The following is a 19,105-nucleotide window of genomic DNA, read 5'->3' on the forward strand; positions in this document are numbered from 1 at the left end:
TACATGGACGTGACTAGTGATTCTCATGTCGGGCGTAATTCGTGTTAGAAACGGCCAAGCATATTACCCATAGAATGTCATGCGTGACATGTATTAGTAGTGTAGCATCAGTAGCATCACAGTCAACCGCAAAAGGAGGGCTTTAGCATTTTGGCATAGACAGGATTATCAGAAACGAGGTCATGGAACATGAACAGCACAAGGATCACTTTTCCCACTTGCGAGTTCAAGAGGTTAGGGCGTGATTCAATTCATTCATCTATTCTTCCAGCTTCATTCGTCCTTCAGGACGCTCAAATACGGCTATCTGGCCCGGTATATACAATGCCCCCGTTGCGAGGTGCATTCCACGCGCCATATCCTCTCTCACAACAGAATCTCCGTCTGTCGTGGCCGGCGGCGCCTCTGTATTTCCTCCTCTGATTAAACTACGTAATGCTGGCCATGCTCCTTCAGTTATCATGATGTCGCAAGATCTATGCAGCCGCCTCTATTTGTTTCGTAATTCCAAGAACAAAAAAGTCATTGTCGGTTTCATGCCTTGACGCTGTAGGAACGCTGGAACTTGTCGTTGACCTTCTCCAGGTAGTATGTGCCGGGGGTGATGGTGGAGGCGTCACCCTTGGGGGAGAAGTCCTTCTGGAGGTGAGCCTGGTGGCGGAGGTCGCAGAACTGTAGTTTCATTATCAGCGGGGGTTCTCTCGTTTGCATTGTGCTTGGGGAAAGAGTTGCTTACGGCCTCGTAGGTCTCGGGGCTGAGCTTGGTGCGGGCCTCGAGTCTGGCGGGAATGTCGAGAACCTTGGCGAGAGGAGTGACGTCGCCGTTGATGCGGAAAGACAGGAAGCTGGCAGCCAGACCGGAGCCGTAGCTGAAGACGCCAACGCGCTTGTCCTTGAGGGTGGCAGCGTCAACGTAGGACAGCAAGCTGGCAATACCGCCCCAAACGCTACCGCAGTACATGTTGCCGAGGAGGGTGGCGACCTGGGCACCGGGAGCGACTCTCTCCTGGTACTTCTTCTTGGTGAGACCCATGAAGGTCTTCTCGACGACCTTGTCGGTCAGCGACTTCTCGTAGTCCATATCGCGAAGCTCGGGGGCGACCTCAGCGAAGACGGATGAGTCGGCATCGGCAAGGTAGTCGTGGTAAAGCAGACGAGCGTACGACTTGGCGACGAGCTTGCAGTTGGGGGCGTGGAAGGAGAAGTAGTCGAATCTGTCAAGGCTGGTCTTGGGGAGCTTGGACTCTCCGTTGGTGGTTCCGTTGCCGTTGGCGTGGCCGTTGGCGGCCTTGGAGAGCTTGGCCTCACGCTTGTTGTACTCACGATAGGCAGCATCCAGAGCCTTGGTGTAGCAGGTCAGGGAGTAGTGACCATCGACGTAGGGGTACTCGCTGGTGAGGTCGGGCTTGTAGAAATCGTAAACGTGGGACATGTAGGTACCACGCAGACCGGGCTCCAGAACAACGGGAGCGTTGGGGCCAACAAGCATGGCGACGGCGCCAGCGCCTCCAGTGGGGCGGGCGTTGCCCTTGGCGTAGAGGGCAATGTCACCAGCGACGACAATGGCATCACGGCCGTCCCAGGCGGAAGACTCGATCCAGTTGACAGAGTTGAGGAAGGCGTTGGTGCCTCCGTAGCAGGCGTTCACGGTGTCGACACCCTCAATGTTGGTGTTGTCGCCGAAAAGCTGCATGAGCACAGTCTTGACCGACTTGGACTTGTCCAGAAGGGTCTCAGTGCCGACCTCGAGGCGACCAATGGAGTTGGTGTCAATGTTGTACTTCTTGATCAGGTTGGAGGTAACGGTCAAGGCGAAGGAGTAGATGTCTACAAAGAGCGTGAAAGATTAGAGCAAGCAACGGCTTTGGGGAGAAGAAGGCGGAACTCACCCTCGCGGTCGTCGCAGAAGGCCATCTTGGTCTGGCCAAGGCCGATAGTGTACTTGCCGGCGCTGACGCCATCGAAGGTCTCGAGCTCGGTCTGCTCGACATACTACACGGCGGGAAGCAAACAAGTCAGTACAATGCTCTCAGAATCTTGCGAGAGCTTCAAGATGGAGCGGCTTTTTGACGCGCCCCAGCCCGGGGCGGGAGATTGAGGAGGGGTAATTCTGGCTGTGCTGGTGGGTGGATTGCGATTTCGGCGCTGAGGGGCAGAGCGCGGTTTTTCGGGTTTTTTTTTTCTCTCGCTCTCCCTCTTCCAGCAATTTGGCGGTGGTGGTGGCGCAAAAAAAAAAAGCATGGTGAGACCAACCTGGTTGGGGAAGTAGATTTCGATGGCCTTGATGCCAATGTTCTCAGGTCTGGAAGCCATTTTGGACGGCGCGATCGTACAGACTGTGATTTTGGGAGAATTGAAGTCTACGAAAAGGGTGAAGAGTTAGCCAGAAAGACTTATTTTTGAACTCCCAAACCCCCATTCACCGCCGTTTCAACGCGCCTGGCAAACAGGTCGCCAAAGGTGCCCAACGTGCAGAATCAGGACAAGGATGTTCCAGCACCAAGGAGGGGACGGGAAGAAGAGGGGGAGGGGCAGTGAACTCGGGCCCAACGCACCTATTGGTAGAGGGTGGTCGTCTTTCCGTGAAAGACCAAAGTGTGTGTTGGAGAGAGTTTGGAAGGATGAGGAGGAAGAAGAAGGAAGAATAGGTGTAGGAGGAAGAGGAGGAGGAGGGAGGAAGCTGTGAATGAGAAGAAATCAGGAGAGGGAGGCAGTGGGTAAAAAGATGTTGGGACGGAGACAAACGGGAGGCAGCAGCAGTAGTAACAGCAAGAAGAGGGTCCAGAAGTCGAGTTGGTGGAAGGGGCGTTTATCTTTTTTTTTTTCCAATTCTTCTTCTGTTTATTCCCACAGCTCTGCAGATGATAGGAGCAGACTTACGGCGGCATAGGCAAAAAAAGGTACGGGGGAGTGATTTAATATTAAATCCCCACTGACGTCGCAACACACCATACAGCCAGACCATTGACCAAGGGCGAAAACGAGCTAGGTATCCGTTGATGGGTGGGATCATAGTCATACTCATACACCACAGGACCATGGTCCATGGTCCATAGAGGGGATGTACATCCCACTACTTGTGCGACGGGACTGGACGCGCATCAACAAGTAGCAACATCCCAGACCAAGCAAAGCTGTCCGCTGTCCGGCGCCTCTACATTGGACAGGAAAGAAAGACCACCTCACTCTCCCCATCTACATGACCTTCCTTGGACAGTAACAGTAACGAGACACCCGAAAACCCCGACGAGAGAGAGCCCAGGAACGAACACCGGCGGTGGCGGGGCAGACTCGCAGTGTGCGACTTGTGTGACAACCGGTGGCTTGGGTTGGGGAAGAGGGAGTGTGCGGCCTGCGCGCGCAGCCAGTTCGGCGCAATGCCCAACCCGATCCAGGGTTCCGAAGAATTTCCCTCCGAATGAGCACATGTACTCAGTTCTTGCTTCAAGTGGTCTATGTGCTGATCTGCCTGTATAAGTCTTCAATACCGGGTCATCTACTCTGTAGTGTCCTCGACTGGATAATGTGATGATGATGTTGCCGTATTCCGAACAATTAAGATTGGAAGCGAGGACCCTTGGGGACAAGGTGAGGTACCAAGGTATCGTTGCCTTATCATGCTTATCTGGCGCTGCGCCAACGACCCTTCCTTTTCCTGCCTCCACTTCGGAGTCGGCGCATTCGCAAACTTGGCGTATTTCTCTTGACCTCGGTCTGCACTAGCACACGTTTGCCTTGGCGTCAAAGAATTGTCTTGTTTGTTTTAGCAGCGGCATGACAAGATGTAGCAAACGTTCTCTGTAAGCTAAGGTAATTAGCAGCTAGCTACATACTCAAGCGAGGCGAGAGGTCAACGACAATGACATCCGGCGCCAGGGAAATTGAGACATCCGGCAATCTTCAGAAGCCAGTTGGATGGACTGTTGGGCCTGAATGAGCTGGCTGCCATGTTTCCTAGCTCGCTGAAGGTATCTGTCGTTATGGCATCACTTGAGCTGAAGCCTCAAGCAGCAACCGATATCCAACATGACGGATGAATGGAGGACCCCGGTGAGCCTGGTAAAGTAGATAAGGTTGCGACGGACCCTGCGTCCGGAATGCAGTGAGGTCGTGCAAGCACAATGCCAGACTGACAAGAAACATCCAAGAAGAAAGGGACTCGCGGTGCTGCTGAATGATTGATGGATCGAGTTGGAGGGGGACGGTGCTCTGTTGTGTGGGTGGGCAGGTAGGTACCTCGCCTTGTGTGGTGAGAAGGAAGCAGATCTATCACCACCAGCGGTACGGAGTAGGTACCTTAGTACCAAAGATGGGAAATGGCGATTCCCCTCCAAGGTGTAGCGGTACGGAGTACGGAGTACGTACCCACCTGAACATTCTCGTCTTGGCCCATTCGGAAGGCTTGGTGGGGTCAATGTACAGTCAAGCGGGGCCGAACGCCAAAAGGTACCTTATCAATCTGCCCCTCCATCGAAGGTGCCATCCAGATGGATACTTTCGTGAGGCAAGTTCGACTTGCGACAAGTACCCAGCTGTACCTTGCTCGACTCTCGCACGTTTTTTTTTTTCCCATCGGAGTGATGAAATTTTCGAACAGACGAAGAAAGTCTTCCGTTCTGCCTCTCTCTCCAGCGTTGGCTCACAGCTGGATCGCTACCTGGCCATAGCAAGACGGGCGGCATCTCGGAACGAAGCGTTTGATGCCTGTCTATCCGACTGTCGCGGCGTCGCACTTGCATGATGAACAGCTAATGTGTCTGAAAGACCATCAAAACTTGCTAAAGACAGCTTGAGCTCGCTTACACTGAGACATGGAAACGGCTCAACGTGGTGAGAGACTTTTCCCCCCCTCCAGCCCCGCGGTTTACCCCTTCCGTAGCTTGGCATCGCTTGTCTCAAGGACGGAGGTATCTGACGTAAAGCATGTGAAGCGACAAGCAAGACACAGAGAGATGCATAGATCTAGGTACTTGATAACATGGCAAGCCTTGTACTTTGCTTCTAGTGCTCCGAAGATGCTTCGTGTTCCATATATTGGGGATCCACTGGACCGGGCCGCAGACGCTTCTTGAGGCCAGCAACGCGGCAATTAGAAGCACGATGCATGCCATGGCAGGCAGACGATGTTCAAGGGTCGAATTGGTTGAACCGGCGGCACAAGCCCGCCATCTGAGGAGCGCAGCCGGCAGCTCTGAGGCGCTTATTCATTATTACGCTCATGATTTTAGTCATTGAAGCAGGAAATCAAGTTCAGAAACACGGTCGTCAACTGCGAGCGACTCAGGGTCGAACGACAGCAAGACCCATTCAGCAGGCGTTGGTTCAAGGCGCTTCAGGAAAAGTCGCGCAATTCCTGTAGCCTGTGGTTTCTTTTCGAGGAAGGGAAGCTCTGGTAGGGCAGGGCATCTTACGTCAAGGCAATTCTCGCTCGCCTCTGCCCCTCACCTCTCACTCCGTCACGGAAGGCATATCGCATGACCCCGCCAGTTGCGGAAAGATTGCGGATACTCTTGGGCTTTTTTCTGCAACGAAGGCAGCTGCAGAGAAGAATTCTTTCGCTCGGCGGCATATAGTGCACCTGGCTTTTCAGGTTCCCGAACTTCTCCAGGGCGTCGTCACTTCTTGCATAGTAGTATGAGACGCTGCGCATACCCCGAGGCGTGCGTTCAGAACTTCGGCAAGCAGCAGCTCATTTTGCCAAAATCTCTATTAGGAATAGCGTCTGCTGCTCGTTGACGATTCATCGTTTGATAACTCCATCTTAAACAACACCACGGCCTTCTCTGGCGTTGACTCGCTAAGCTTGTTCAGTCTAGCTTCATGCAAAACGGCCATGCATCCCGATATTGACATTTCAATTTGCTTTCCATCGACAGGAACTTGCCTAGTCGTACGGAGTACAACCTACACTATTCATCTAGCGGCTACGGTCGAGCACAGGCACAGGCACGGAAGAGTCTTTTTGGGAACATAAAAAGGCACAGGCACATGCGTCTGACTGCAGAACTGCAAGGGCAGCAAGCAGCTTCCCAGGCTTGCCAGGGTAGCGGAGAACTAAGAGTGACAAACAGGCCAGCCACCAAGCCACCGCATCGCACAAACTCCAAACCACACGACTTCGAGGCTTCATTCTCATCACCATGTCATTGGTGATGGTGTTCGCGTCCGTCGTGGCTGAGCCTCCCGTCCTCGCCTTGCCGACGTTGGGAGCGGCTGAAAGGCCCGGCCAACTCCGCAGAGATCAGAGACAAGCAAATAAGCTAGATAAGATTCGCAAACATTCTTTCGTGCCGCATCTCGTCAGCGACAAGCATGTCGACATTTGGACCCTTGCACAACTGGACAGTTTCGCCTCGCCAGACGCACATCGATACGTAAGAAGAAAGAGGGAATAAAAAAGAGACGTGAGATCTTTTCTGGGGATCGCATCCTTGCAGCTCATCTCTCTCCCACCAACCCCGTATTCTGAACTCCGACTGAGTGACTGATCATTGCTAGATCGCCTGTGGCCATGGTATGGCATCCCACGCTTTCGACCTCGCATCGTCGCGTCGGTCCTCCGAACGATGGCCCCTCCCGGCGGATATCCACAATGGAACCGCCTCGCGTAACGAAACGTCACAAGCAGCTGGCGGCTGGCCCGTTCTCGCAGTGTTCTATTCAGCCTCGAACTCCGAGGCTTTTAGACCGAGCGTGACAACCATCACGTCGTCCAAGGAAAAATTCTCTTTCTAACCCCTCGTTCTTCATGCCCTGCAACCCGAACCGCACCGCACCGGTCTCGCATCGGCCCTCTTGCCCAGGTTTGCTGCTTGCATGGTCCGGCCCCTCCCCTCAGTTTCCAGTTTTCTCCAGTTTGGGAACTGTCGCCAGTTTCTGCGCAGCAATCAAATGTACAGCACGGCAAGGCAAGGCATGAAGGCGCATGCTAGGCACGGACAAGGACATCTCTTCATCGTCTGAAGATCTTTCCCTTCAAACCTCTCAAATGTCCCCGTTCTATTAGCTCGGAAACCACATGCATCCAGGGCACACCCCGTCCAAGGTTTATCGAACCATTGATGATGACACTCTGCCTTGGCTAGCCTGCTCCTATGCCGCTGGGACCCCGAAGTTGCATCTTGTCCGTTCCAATAACTGCTTCCAGAAGCCTGCTGCTGCGAGGCTGCTGTCAGCAGTGGAATTTCCAGGTCCTCTGTCCCCAGACTACAGTTGATGGCCCATTACCATCATCTGCAGATATGGTCAACTTGGCATCGCAAAGTTGTCACATACGACCATACCCATTGGAAAACTCGGGATCCCGTCCGCTCTCCCATAGATAAGCCAATGAGGGCCGGATTAGTAGTTGGGTCGGTGACGACCAGCGAATACCTGGTGTTGTATGTTTTTGATTTTTGGAGTTTTGGCGATGTCACGAGAAAGCTGTTTGTTGGAAGTAAGTCTCCAGCAGCGGATGATAATGTTTTGACTTGGTCGTATACACTCACCCTGAGACAGGATTCGGAGGGGACAAGGGGGGCTCGAGCAGCCAGGCTGTGCCTCAAGAGTCTAAATAGACCAAAGTGATTAAATGACCGAGCCCACAGCTGTCAGTTGTTGATGGTAGCCAGTGCGGTGTTAGTCAAGACGCTAATATGTGTGAGGGCGTTTGTGGCTAGCTTCCGTTGCAATGTCATTTACCTTATTCAATGGCTCAAATGATTTGTTGACAATCACAATTCCATTGTATCCTTGTTTGATGGCTTATACATTTGCGTATTGTTTTCTACCAAAAGATGGACATAAAACATGCCTCTCTCTATCAACTTGGTTGAAATCAAATGAAACCCCTTTCAAGAGGTAACGCTATGACATGGGATCGCAGTTCTCCTTCCGGATCTTCCCCATCTAAGCCGGCCGCCCGGACGCCGGTCAATGCAAAAGGAAGAAGAAGAAGTACAGACGCCCAAGAGAAACAAACAAACTCCCCAAATCCTTTGCAATGCAATGGGGGCTCTCCAGCTTTCTCAAACCTCCACTGGGGTACCGTAACCCGAGTCTCGCTTTTGCGTGACATCCTCGGTCCCGTGCTCGGCCTTAGCCCCCGAGACCACCACCGGCTCCTCCGCCGTCTTCTTCTCCGGAACCTTGGCCTCGCCCGTCGCCGTCGTCAACTTAACAGGAGCCTCCGACTCCGAGCCGGAGGCAGAATCCGAGTCTGAAGAGGACGATGAATCCGAAGAAGCCGCGACCTCCTTGCTACGGCTCCGCTTACTCTTCTTCTCCGCCTTGCGCTTCTTCTCCGCGTCCTCCTTCTCCTTGGCCTCGGCCGCGCGCTTCTCCTCGGCCGCCTTGAGCTCCTTTTCCTTCTTCTCCTTGCGTGTCTCCGTCACCCACTCGGCGGCGCCCGCGACCGCCGCCGAGGCGCTGCGCTTGTGCTTCATGAGGTACCCCTGGATCTCGGCGGGACTGAACTCGTGCGCGGGGATGCGGGAGACGAAGGTTTCGGAGAGGGCTTCGATGGTGGCGACGATTTCTGCGGTGCTGGGGGCGGCTTGGGCGGCGAGCTTCTTCTTTTCGTCTTCGTCGTCGTCCGGGGTGGTGGTGGTGGTGGTGTCGCTTCTCAGTTGTTGCACAGGGGGCTGTGCGACAATGTCTTCGTCGCCCTCGAGGGGCGCGTAGATTGCGCGGAAGATGGCGCTGATGATTTCGCCGTCGGCCAGGGTGAATTTGACAATCTGGTCGACGCGGCCGGGTCGGATGAGGGCCTTGTCGAGCTTCTCGACGTGGTTGGTGGTCATGATCAGGACGCGGCCCTCCTGGCTGGCTACGCCGTCGAGGATGTTGAGAAGGCCGGACAGTGAGAGCCGGCCGCTGGTGTTTGTGGTGCCGTTGCCCGCGGTCAGCTGGCCGGGGACCATGTCGCCGCTTCCGTCCTTGGCGTCTGCGGTGGCATCGCCGGTCGCGTTGTTCTCGCGGGTGTGCGTCAGGCCGGCGGTGTCAATGTCCTCGAGGAGGACGACGCACCGCCGGGGCAGCTCGGCGAAGAGGGTGGCTAGGTTCTCCTCGTTGGCCGAGATGGAACTCAGGCTCACGATGTAGATGCGCATCTTGAAGAAGCCGGCCAGGGCGAGAGAAAGCGAGGACTTGCCGGTGCCGGGGGGGCCCGTCAGGAGGTACCCCCTGCGCCAAGGGATACCGCGGTTGGAGTACCATTTCCGGGTCACGGGGGAGAGGTAGTCGGCGACGTCGTCAACGAGCTCCTTCTTTGTCTTCTCGTTGAGGATGACGGTCGAGAAGGGCCGGGAGGTGCGAGCCATGCACCGCTGCCACGTCGGCTCCGTGGTTCCGGCGCGGGTGCTGCCGCGGTAAATCATAGTCTTTTGCGAGTCCTTTTTGAGGTACTCGGCGCGGGCCTCCTGGAGGAGCTCCTTGAGGACCCAGGGGTTGCGGCCGAAGCACGAGAGGCTAATCTCCTCGCGCTCGCTGACGACGAGGTAGGAGGCCTGCTCGCGGTTCTGGCTGCGCTTGAAGAGGAGGAGGTGGCCGCGGTACCAGAAGGAGTGGCTGCCGAAGCTGGGCGTGTAGGCGAGGGGCTTCTTCTTCTGGCCCGAGATCTCGACGAGGCCGCTGTCGGAGGAGGACTCGTCCGACTCTTCCTCTTCGTCGTCCCAGCGCCAGAGGAACCAGGATCGCGAGCTCAGGTTGGTGTTAACGACGAAGCGCCGCGAGTTCTTGGCGAATTTTTGGGCGGCGACCCAGGACATGAGGATGTTGTAGATCTCGTCGTCGGTGCGGACTTCGACTGTCGACATGAGGTGCTTTTCCACCTTTTCCCAGAGGTACTCGCTAAAGTACCGCCAGGCAAAGGTGGCGCCGCCGCAGAGGATCACTAGGGGGATGTAGACATTGAGGTCGATGCCGAGGTACTTTTGGAATGCTGTCGTGAAGACGCTGAAGCCCGGGAAGAAGAAGTCCAGCAGTGCTAGTTGGGGAGCGGGCTGTGCCGTGCTGGATGATGTGTTGATGGGGTCGGCGTAGCCGGTATCTGTCATTGTGTCCATTGTCTGTAGAAGCTGAGAAAATGAGGCCAGCTCGAGGGGAAACAATATGAGTCTATGTTATACAAACGGTCTGGTAGGGCTGATATATCTCGAAGAAGGCAAGAGGTAAGGCGGCTGAGAATGCTTCCTCTTATGGATTGTGTGGAAGAGAGACAAGGAGATGTCGTACTAGTGAAGTGTGTGAGATCTTTATGTAGTGAATGTGCAAGAAACCTGCTATTTTATATAGTCGAATTATAGATGGAGACGCACACCCATACGTTTGGGAGGCAACCACGTCAACGAGGCGTTCGTGACCCCAAGTTCGGCCAGTCAGGCAGGGGTCATCTGCAACCACACCGTGTAGTATGCGGGATAGTTTGCAGGACCGCATCACACCAATTGACACAGCCGGTCCAGTAGACTTGGGTTGTCAGCACATGAAGATGGGTCGCTGAGGCCGCCGGGTTGAGGGAAAGCAAAGCATCGTTGAGTCACTCCGGCCTGCGCTAGGACAGCGGTGAAGTAAGAATTTCGCAAGACTAAGTCCTGCTATAACCTTGGAGGGGCATTTTTTCTGGAGAACGAAGAGTAAGATCTAACGCTAAATGCTAGGCAACATTTGCTGCCTGCCGCTAATGGCTCTTGGGACTGTAAGGCTGAGTGATGAACATGGAACTCGGTCTGGGGAAAGAAGTCCAGGGCTGTTTAGGACGGCCGGAAACGAGCGGCCCAAGATATGCAATGGACATGGCCGAGCCACTCAGACTTCGAGAAGGAAATCTGGGTTAAGATACCTACGTTTGGTGTTCGATATGCAGTCATCAAAGTATGGGGACATACCAGTGGTTGAACGAGAGGTGGTCCCCATGAGCCAATTAGGTGATTGAGGGAGGGGAAAGAGTAGTAATAAGACCTGCGTCTACGACAAAATGAAGTCCCTTGTATCCTTGAAACTGATGTTAATTGGCTTGCCAAACGAGACTCTCAAAGATCCCATGCACAACATACAGATTAAAACAGGCTGTGGCGCAGGTTCTTCCAGATGCAAGGTACTGCAATATACGATATGCCAACTCAGGACAATGGCAATTACGCCATTCAGAGTACTACCTACATTGCGGCTGAGAGCAAGTGCAGTACATGATATAGATCTTGAGATGCAGGACCAAGACAATTTAGACGGGGTGCACCGTGAAGTGCGTGGGTTGAGGCCAACTGCAAAGTCTGTGTGGCTGTGGTCCAGAGAGCCCAGATGTACTCAGCCACACACTCGAGCTCAAGCTACAGCGGCTTCCCCGAATGACGCAGAAGCCGGTAGGTATCCGCACCGAGGCCGTTTTCTTCCATGTTGCCGTTAGTCCCGTCTGCCGGTACTATAATTTATCGGCAGTTTGCTTGAGATGACATCACTGTAGGCATGTCGCCGTTGTGAATACTCGTGGCGGAATTTCAAGAGACCCTGGTTTCACTTCTTTTCCGATGTGTCTGACTTCAACGGGCTTTGAAATCCCCTTAATACGAACTCTGGGTTGCTACTATTGAAGTATTACCGAATGCACATTCACCACGGAGTTGGAAAAGTAGATACCACAACCTAGAAGTAGCTTTACTGTAAACCAAGCATAAGCATTTACAGCATTGTTTCACTCATAAGAATAAACATATCGGTATCGTGATCTTATTCTCTTGTGATATCAGTAGTGAAAAAAGCAAGGTATCATAATTCATCAAGCTCTCCCTCCCCCACTTTCCTTGAAGGTCCTGTCTCTCCCTTCGAAAAAAAATGTTCTGGGTACAATTGGAGGGAAGGGGGAGCTTCGTAGTGTGTATGTGTGTGTGGGTGTTTTTGTTGTCAAACGCCAAATATCGATCGTCATCGAAGCCCAAAAAGAAAAGAGATGAACCGCCTTCCCGTTGCCCGTATGTCCGTACAATAATCGTGACCAAGTGAGAGAAAAAAGACACAGCCTCTTAGAGACTAGCAAAGGACTCAATCATCCCAATCGGCGTATTTGCCGGGGAAGTTGTTACCACCACCACCACCGCCGCCTCCGGCATTGAGGTCCACAAAAGCAGGTTCGCCGCCACCGCCTCCGAAGGCCGGCATGGGAGCCGGGTGATACCCGGCATCCATACCACCACCACTCATATCGAAGAACGCAGGCTCGTCATCGTACATGGGAAACCCAGGTCCCGGAGACATGTTCGGTGGAGGCGGAGGCGGGGGGTGGTTAAACGGAGGAGGAGGAGGTGGTTGAAACGAAGCCGGCGGCACTGTAAACCGATGCCGACCCCCACCAGAACCCCTCTGCTCCCTCCGGAGCCGACCGCTCGTCCGGCTACTAGAGCGGGACGCGATCTCGGAGATACTATCGTCCCATTTGGGACTGACCCAGGCGTACGAGATGTACGACGCGTCGCTGTACACGCTGCCGGCGCCGTCGTCGTCGTAGCCCCAGTCCTCTTCGTAGTCGCAGACTTTGGTCTTTCGCAGGGCCAATTGCTTGCCAGGGGGTGCGCCCGTCGTCCATTTCATAAACGAGACGGCCCAGTGGTCGCTCTTGATGTTGGAGTGGGATGTCGTGGACGATCTGGACTTTTTGGAACCGCCTGAGCTGGAGGATGATCGGGAGGACGACCGGGACGAGCTTCCGGAGGAGGAGGAGTAGCTCGATACGGACGCGGCGTCGTCAAAGCGGTGCTGATGTTGGTGAGCCATGGCTGGCGTTTTGGATACGAACGGGTAAAACTGAATTGGATGTCTGGGCGAATGGTACAAGAAGCAGCAGGAGCACAAGCTGCGTATAGAGAGATGGGAAGAGATGAAGGAACACCCTGGTATGACACGGTAGAACTTGGAAGCAAGTTGCTTGGGCCGGTACCCTTACTGGTCAAGTAACGCAGTAGAGAGTTTTGCTTAACCACCGAGGAAGAGACGGAGCGGACAACGACAAGCGAGCTTTGCACAGACATTCCCCGGGATGGGGCTTGATCAAATACTTATTGCCCTCGGCAATGGGCATGGCATTGCAGGCAGAATGGGTTGAGCAACGGTCGTGAAGGACTGACCTACATGTTTGGTCAGCGTTGCTCGCCTCGTCTCATTGCTAGTGCTGGAGCAGAGAGCAATGGCTGCATGCAAGCTCGAGCTCATGCATGATGCAAAGTGCAAAGGCAAGGGGACTGGACGTAAATTGCATGTCTCGTTCCTCACCTTGGCAACCAAGACGAAAAAAATACCCTTTCACCCTATCGCCAACAACCCAGTACCGATAGTGGCCGAATATCGATATATGAAGAAGGCTACGACCAGTGGTGTCTCATGCGGGGTATGCACTTCACCCTCACAGCCCACCTGGGCACCCTCCTTGGATGCAGAAGAAGCACTTCTTCCTCGCCCTGCTTCCACGGCAGCCCTGCACACACATTTAACCCTTTCACCGTGTTTCACGCCGATCTTTCGAGACAACTCAAAGCGCACCGAAAGAACCACGTTCCGAGTCTGGTGACACCAATATGCCTACCGTACTTTAGGCAAGGTAGCTACCCATTGCCGAGTGGCACAACTCAGCGCATGTGCGAGACCAGATGCCACAGAATGGTGTAAGGGGATGACAGAACCGAACGAGAGAACGAGAAAGCGTACAAAAAAAGTACGGATAACATGAGGGGAAAAAGAAACAGATGATCTGCCTACTTGCTGCCAGTCGGCGATTGGAACATACCGAGTCACACCACTGCGACCAATACGATGCCGTACCAGACGCAGCAACTAGAGTGACATCAATCAAGCTTGTCACCGGTCATGGCGTTTGCTCTTGAGAGATCTAGGCCAAGCAGCATGTAGTCCATTAGGACGAACACAATACTACGGCCATTAACTTGACTGCCGTTGACCACAACCAACATCTATTGGGATATCCGGCCATGTGGAGTAGAAATGAGGCTGCAAATGCAGAAGAAAGGAAGAACAGGCAACCAACGAAATCTGTCCGCATCAGGCGACCCCTGGACCAACAACGCGAAGTACTTGCAGCTGTTGCTCACCAAGAGGAAGAGTAGGGGGATGACTGGATGAAAATGGGGCTGCTCATCGAGTGATCAGAGCCACTCGGCCGCACATATCTCTTAACGTGCAGTAGCCGCGAAAATCCCCAACCATACAAAAGAGGTCACAGCAACCCTTTCTCTCTCGCCTCGATCCACGTAGGAATGCGAATGCAGACGCCTAGCCCGCAAGTGGTCGATTGCGGCCATTTTTGGGACTGGTCGCTTTCTTCTTCTAAGCAGGCTAGCTGAAGGGCATATCGCCATCCTCGAACTGTGTATGGTGGATGTGACCGTAAAAAGAAGTGCCATGTTCGTATGGAGGTCGCGCCGAAATCATGGGACGAGTATGGCCGAAGCTACATCCGTCCGTCTAAGCAATAGGAGACTACTCCGTACCGACGGCGTTGGCCACCGCTGAGTATACCCGTCAACAAATCCCACGCTGGGGACTGATGAGCTCCGGGCGGTCGCAGCGGGCGGGCAAATGGCTGCTTACATGGTCCGGGGGTAGCTCCGAGAGACGGATAATGGGATGATGCATTCATATGCGGGTGCCAGGACTGACGAGAGGCAGGCTGGTAGGCATCTATCTCGCGGTATGCCGGAGTGTTTTGCGACTTCGACTCTGACTCTGTGCCTGCATGGTTGCCTTACCTATTGGTCGCAAGAGGTGCACACCGAAAGTTGCCGCGAGGCGTGACTGGCTCAGCCCAGAACGGCGATTGAGTGAGAAAGGCAGAGTTGGAATGGGTCGAGCATCTGAATTGTTGGTTGGTTGGAAAGCCCGCGGGCTTGGATACCTCGGCTTGCAAACTGCCCAGAGCCGCATAGTACAACAGGTACAAGTAGCCAGAAGCAGCAAAGGAGTATCGCGAACGGGGACCGGCCCTTGATGAATGCTGGGGGTGACGATGAATATGGAGAGCATGGTTATGAGATATCCGTCGACCCAGATGACTTGGAGTTGTCGTTGAGATTTTGTTGTAGTATCCCTGATCCAGGACTACTACGTAGGCTGCCATGGACATCTGGCGCAGGACTGCACTTGCACGTCTCCTATTGCGGACACAGCGGTGGCCATTCTGGACGTGTAAACGTCGCTATATGGATTCGATACGGGTATCAACTTGCAGTAGGAGAGACGACGAGCGAAGAGGGCCAGCCGGATCACGGAAGTCGAGGTGAAGTCATCAAGGACCTGAGGTGACGAGCAAGTCGGGGGCTTTCCGTTGGCAAGGAACCGTATCCACAATCCGCAAGCGAAGGGCTTTAAGAGGCGCCTACGGCACATGGCCGCCGTCAGCGGCGCCGGTCCAGACCAGTACTGGTGGCCACGGTATCCATATTTCATGAACGGCGACGCAGAGGGGAACTGTGATGGTAAGGGGCGAAGAGGTTAAAGAAAATACTGTCATCGGTCGACAAAGATATCGCAGCTTGTACTCCGTACGAATACAGATAATCAATATTGATCAATATCTGTCTGGTATCCGCAGTTTCTCAGTGGCAAAGAAAAGAGCGAGTCAGTGTTGCAAAGTGATTTCTAGCGACATTAGTCCATCCTATTTGCCACCCATGTATCTGTGTCCGTACGAATTCTGCTTCGTAGAGAACCTTTGGTCATCTATGATGATAGGATCATTTTGGCAGGTCGGGTTTTTTGGCGAGACAAGGCGATTGAACAAACAAGTGGATTCCCTACCTTATACTCGTGACAATCGGCGGTACACCATGTTGGAGAAGGAAACGTACAAACTATCTCATGCCTAGCTAGTCAACGACGAGCTCAATACCGGTATAAGTGTCTTGGTAGGTACATAGGAGCACCCTGTTAAATGTCTGGCGCAGTGTCTGAGTGTGGCAGAGACAATCATGGGAAGAGCCTGGAGCACTGAAGGTGTTCTGAAGAAAAAGAAAAAAAAAAAGAAAAAAAAGACCGGCGGGGAGAAGCACTTTGCCCGTTCCAGCCGCGGTACGTTCCCGGTTCGCACCTTACCTAAGGCACCCTAGTCTCTGTCCACTCGGAGTGGTCAATCCGCTTTTAGCCAGTCGACGAGACACCATGTGCAAGGAACCTAATTAAGTCTTGATGTACCATTTCTTGCTTCCATTCTTAATCCGAATTCCTCGAATCTTCGTGCCTTTGTCTCCATTGCAGACGACAGTGCTGCTTGAATTACACCTACAAGATGCGGATAGTCTTTACAAGGGGACTATTGCTTATCTGCCAATCTTTGTCGTGGGCTTCCTTGCTTGCATACGTAGTAATGCTGTCTGCAGGCGCGGATGAGGTTTACAGGGGACAGGGCTCACGGAGAGAGAGGCGCAGAGGGACGCTAGACCCCATTCGCCTCTGCCATACTGTGCAGGAGCAATCTCGTACAGAGCTTTTCGGTGGTCTTTTCGGTCCCCACATGCCCTGTTGAATGTTCGCTTGACGGAGACCGCTTGGCCCACAGCGCTTGAGCCGCCGACTGGCATGACGCTAGTCTCGTTTCGGATCTAGCGCCAAGCTCTCGCGCCGGCAGCCAAAGTGAGATCTACAAACGTCCCTGCTTCCACTCACTCTTGACTTTGTGGCTGCTTAATCTTCCTATCCGTTGACTGAAAACCGGAACGACTTCTTCTCTCATAGGTATTTGGGAGGCGTGGGAGGCTAGATGAGTGGCTGACAGGCTGGACCCAGGTAGGAGAAAATACCACAGTGACCGCACTGGGGACTAGGTACTGACTGCCAATACTGGACAGACGTGACTGGGCGGGCGGCATTTGAGGCGGGACCCCACTGTTTGCCAAACGTCTGAAACCCTGCTCTGCGACAGCATCTTTCCCAGTCGTGCCAGTTTACTCCGAAGACTCTACTTGGTCTTGTCCGTCCATCTGAAAGACTTGAAGGATCGTTTGGTTTTACCATGTTGCTGACAGAACCGGCATTCTTTTCACAACTTGACACAGAATCGCCCTGTTTCCCCCAGCCATCACCAGGAGCAACTTGCCGAAAAGTGAGCTCGGGATCCCCGTGGTCTGTTGCTCGCATTCCTGGAGGGCTGGTCGGTGGATGGCCGAGCCCTATGTGCCTTTAGCAGACAACTTGATTCTCCGGGTACATACTCTGGAGAGAAAGTCAAGAGTCCATGGGACTGTAGAACTTTGGTCTGTTTGTGGTGTCCCGGGTAAATAGGCTCATCACACACGATCGCTCTGGGCAGAACAAGTGGCATTGTTTCTGGAATGAGTTCTGTGGATCGGTGGTTGATTGACGTACGGATAGATGGAGAGGCAACCTGGAAGGAAACGGATTGGATTCCCTTGACTGACACCATATAACAGAATCAGACAAGGCCGCTATTACTGGTGGGGAAGAACGCCGGCAAGGCGCAACAGGTGTCGAAATTGATTGACAGACAGACAGACTCAGTCAGTCGGCCGTGACTTCTGCAGATAAGGTGTGGACGATCCCGGTCCGCTTGTGGTACGGAATGGTGCTTGGACATGGGCGCTGTCACGCTGTGCGGGTGCCAGTGGGAAGAATGCCAGGCAAGGAAGAAACGACGAAGCACCGAATGGCGACCGACCATGTTCTCTTCGGTCTATTTCTGAGATTTGTGAAGCCACGAGTTTCCCCGCAGTAGCATCATGGGCCACCACGTTGAACACTACGGATACTCTTATGAGTGATTGAGAGAGCAGAGGCAAATGTTTGAAGACGGCTTGGATAGTAATCATGGTAGTATCTAGATGGATCTACAAATGGAACGAAAGGATACCTTGCTTTGGTCTCTGTCTGTAGTGTAAGGCACGGTATTACTACGGATAAGTTACTTAGTATGGCACTCCGTGGGTGGTATGAGTTAACGACCTTCCTTGCCGGTGATAAACGACCGACTCTGTTTGGGTGGATCTGGGCAGTGGGCGGGGCGGATTCGGTGGATTTGGACTTATTTAGCGTTTGTTCACTCCAGACGCCAATGCTGCACCTTCCCCCACCCGTCTCACACACGAACGAACTCCTGCACCTGCACCTCCAGGGAGAGTCGGCCGAGGGCTGTCCGGTCCCACTATGGTGCCGCTACCTACAGGCTCCTATCTCCTCTCTCAGTCTGTCTCTGCCCGTTGCGAAGGTTCCTCACTTAGTACCTAGACACCTAGGGATGTAGACTCTGCAGTGTACTGGGTAGGGCTGTACTTGCGGATTTCGCCTAGACTCTCCGTACATACGGACAATTTGCTCTTGAAGAACAGAGAGATTGCCGAGTACAGGTCAGACACACAGGCTATCTGTACACTACCACGACCTCAACGACATTCAGTAATCAATGAGGGCAAGATATCGTCCGCCGCCTCTTGTATTTCTTTCCGACCAGAGTGTGACATTGCCCCAGCGCGTCTTCCCATCCTCGTTACTCTGCAGCCTGCTGACGTCGGGCCAGAATACACATACTGAACACACGCTCCTCGTCTTAGTCGTGTCGGAAGAGTGTACTTGATCCAGCTGCTGCGACACACAGACGACGCCTGTACCACTGGTCTCTCGACCTTAGCAATGGATTGTCTGTATTCGGGCGTCTTTGTGATGGATTCGCCCGGCCCCCCAGCCCAGTGCTCCCAAAGACGGCACGGTTTCCCCTTCTTGTCCCTCCATGTCACTCACCCAGCACGCACCTTCTGCCTGGTGCCCACGCCTCCCACGCAGTACATACTACATACCTTACTATCCCCGTACACTACATGGTACGTGGGCTGGCTTCAAGCTTGTCCTCCTTCTTTCTTGAGTCCCTCTCTCTCTCTCCACCTGGCTGGACAACATTTGAGTAACCCTTCCAGTACGTACTGACCACGCCGTGAAGTGCCTAAAGGCAAGGTACCCATAGGTACCACTGCCAGCCAGACCTGGACTCCACCAGTGAAGGGAACCCCGGTCGTTTCCTGGTTCCAGCAGGAAAGTCTCCAGCGGGTTGGCTTCTCTCGCTTCTGAATACGGCCCCTGGGTATCCTGCCTCCGCAGCCGGTAGAGAAGGGAAAAAGAG

The 19,105-nt window shown here is 53.7% G+C and overlaps 4 protein-coding genes across 4 annotated transcripts; 1 reads left to right on the plus strand and 3 right to left on the minus strand.

Moving 5' to 3' along the window:
* Nucleotides 1–534: 534 nt before the first annotated feature.
* On the minus strand, nt 535–2,313 carry BDP81DRAFT_318178 (hydroxymethylglutaryl-CoA synthase; the record flags this gene model as incomplete). The annotated part of the gene is made up of 4 exons (XM_060584337.1): nt 535–672; nt 737–1,827; nt 1,890–1,992; nt 2,254–2,313. The coding sequence occupies 4 exons, from the start codon at nt 2,311–2,313 to the stop codon at nt 535–537; spliced, it is 1,392 nt and encodes a 463-aa protein (XP_060445718.1).
* Nucleotides 2,314–7,067: 4,754 nt separating this feature from the next.
* BDP81DRAFT_218674 (uncharacterized protein) lies at nt 7,068–7,665 on the plus strand. Its single transcript, XM_060582759.1, has one exon. It carries the CDS (start codon nt 7,216–7,218, stop codon nt 7,567–7,569), a length of 354 nt encoding a protein of 117 aa, XP_060445719.1. The 5' UTR covers nt 7,068–7,215; the 3' UTR covers nt 7,570–7,665.
* A 344-nt stretch (nt 7,666–8,009) lies between these two features.
* BDP81DRAFT_460701 (BCS1 N terminal-domain-containing protein) lies at nt 8,010–10,046 on the minus strand (the record flags this gene model as incomplete). The annotated part of the gene is made up of 1 exon (XM_060593684.1): nt 8,010–10,046. One exon carries the CDS (start codon nt 10,044–10,046, stop codon nt 8,010–8,012), a length of 2,037 nt encoding a protein of 678 aa, XP_060445720.1.
* A 1,972-nt stretch (nt 10,047–12,018) lies between these two features.
* BDP81DRAFT_449203 (uncharacterized protein) lies at nt 12,019–12,747 on the minus strand (the record flags this gene model as incomplete). Its single annotated transcript, XM_060592375.1, has 1 exon — nt 12,019–12,747. One exon carries the CDS (start codon nt 12,745–12,747, stop codon nt 12,019–12,021), a length of 729 nt encoding a protein of 242 aa, XP_060445721.1.
* Between the last annotated feature and the right edge of the window lie 6,358 nt (nt 12,748–19,105).

This window comes from Colletotrichum phormii (assembly GCF_030913505.1).
Source record: "Colletotrichum phormii strain CBS 102054 chromosome Unknown BDP81scaffold_9, whole genome shotgun sequence".
Classification (NCBI taxonomy): Eukaryota; Fungi; Ascomycota; class Sordariomycetes; order Glomerellales; family Glomerellaceae; genus Colletotrichum; species Colletotrichum phormii.

Bases quoted from the DNA above. Each gene is read 5' to 3' on its own strand.
- BDP81DRAFT_218674 (XM_060582759.1), top strand. From the start codon at position 7,216: ATGGCCCATTACCATCATCTGCAGATATGGTCAACTTGGCATCGCAAA.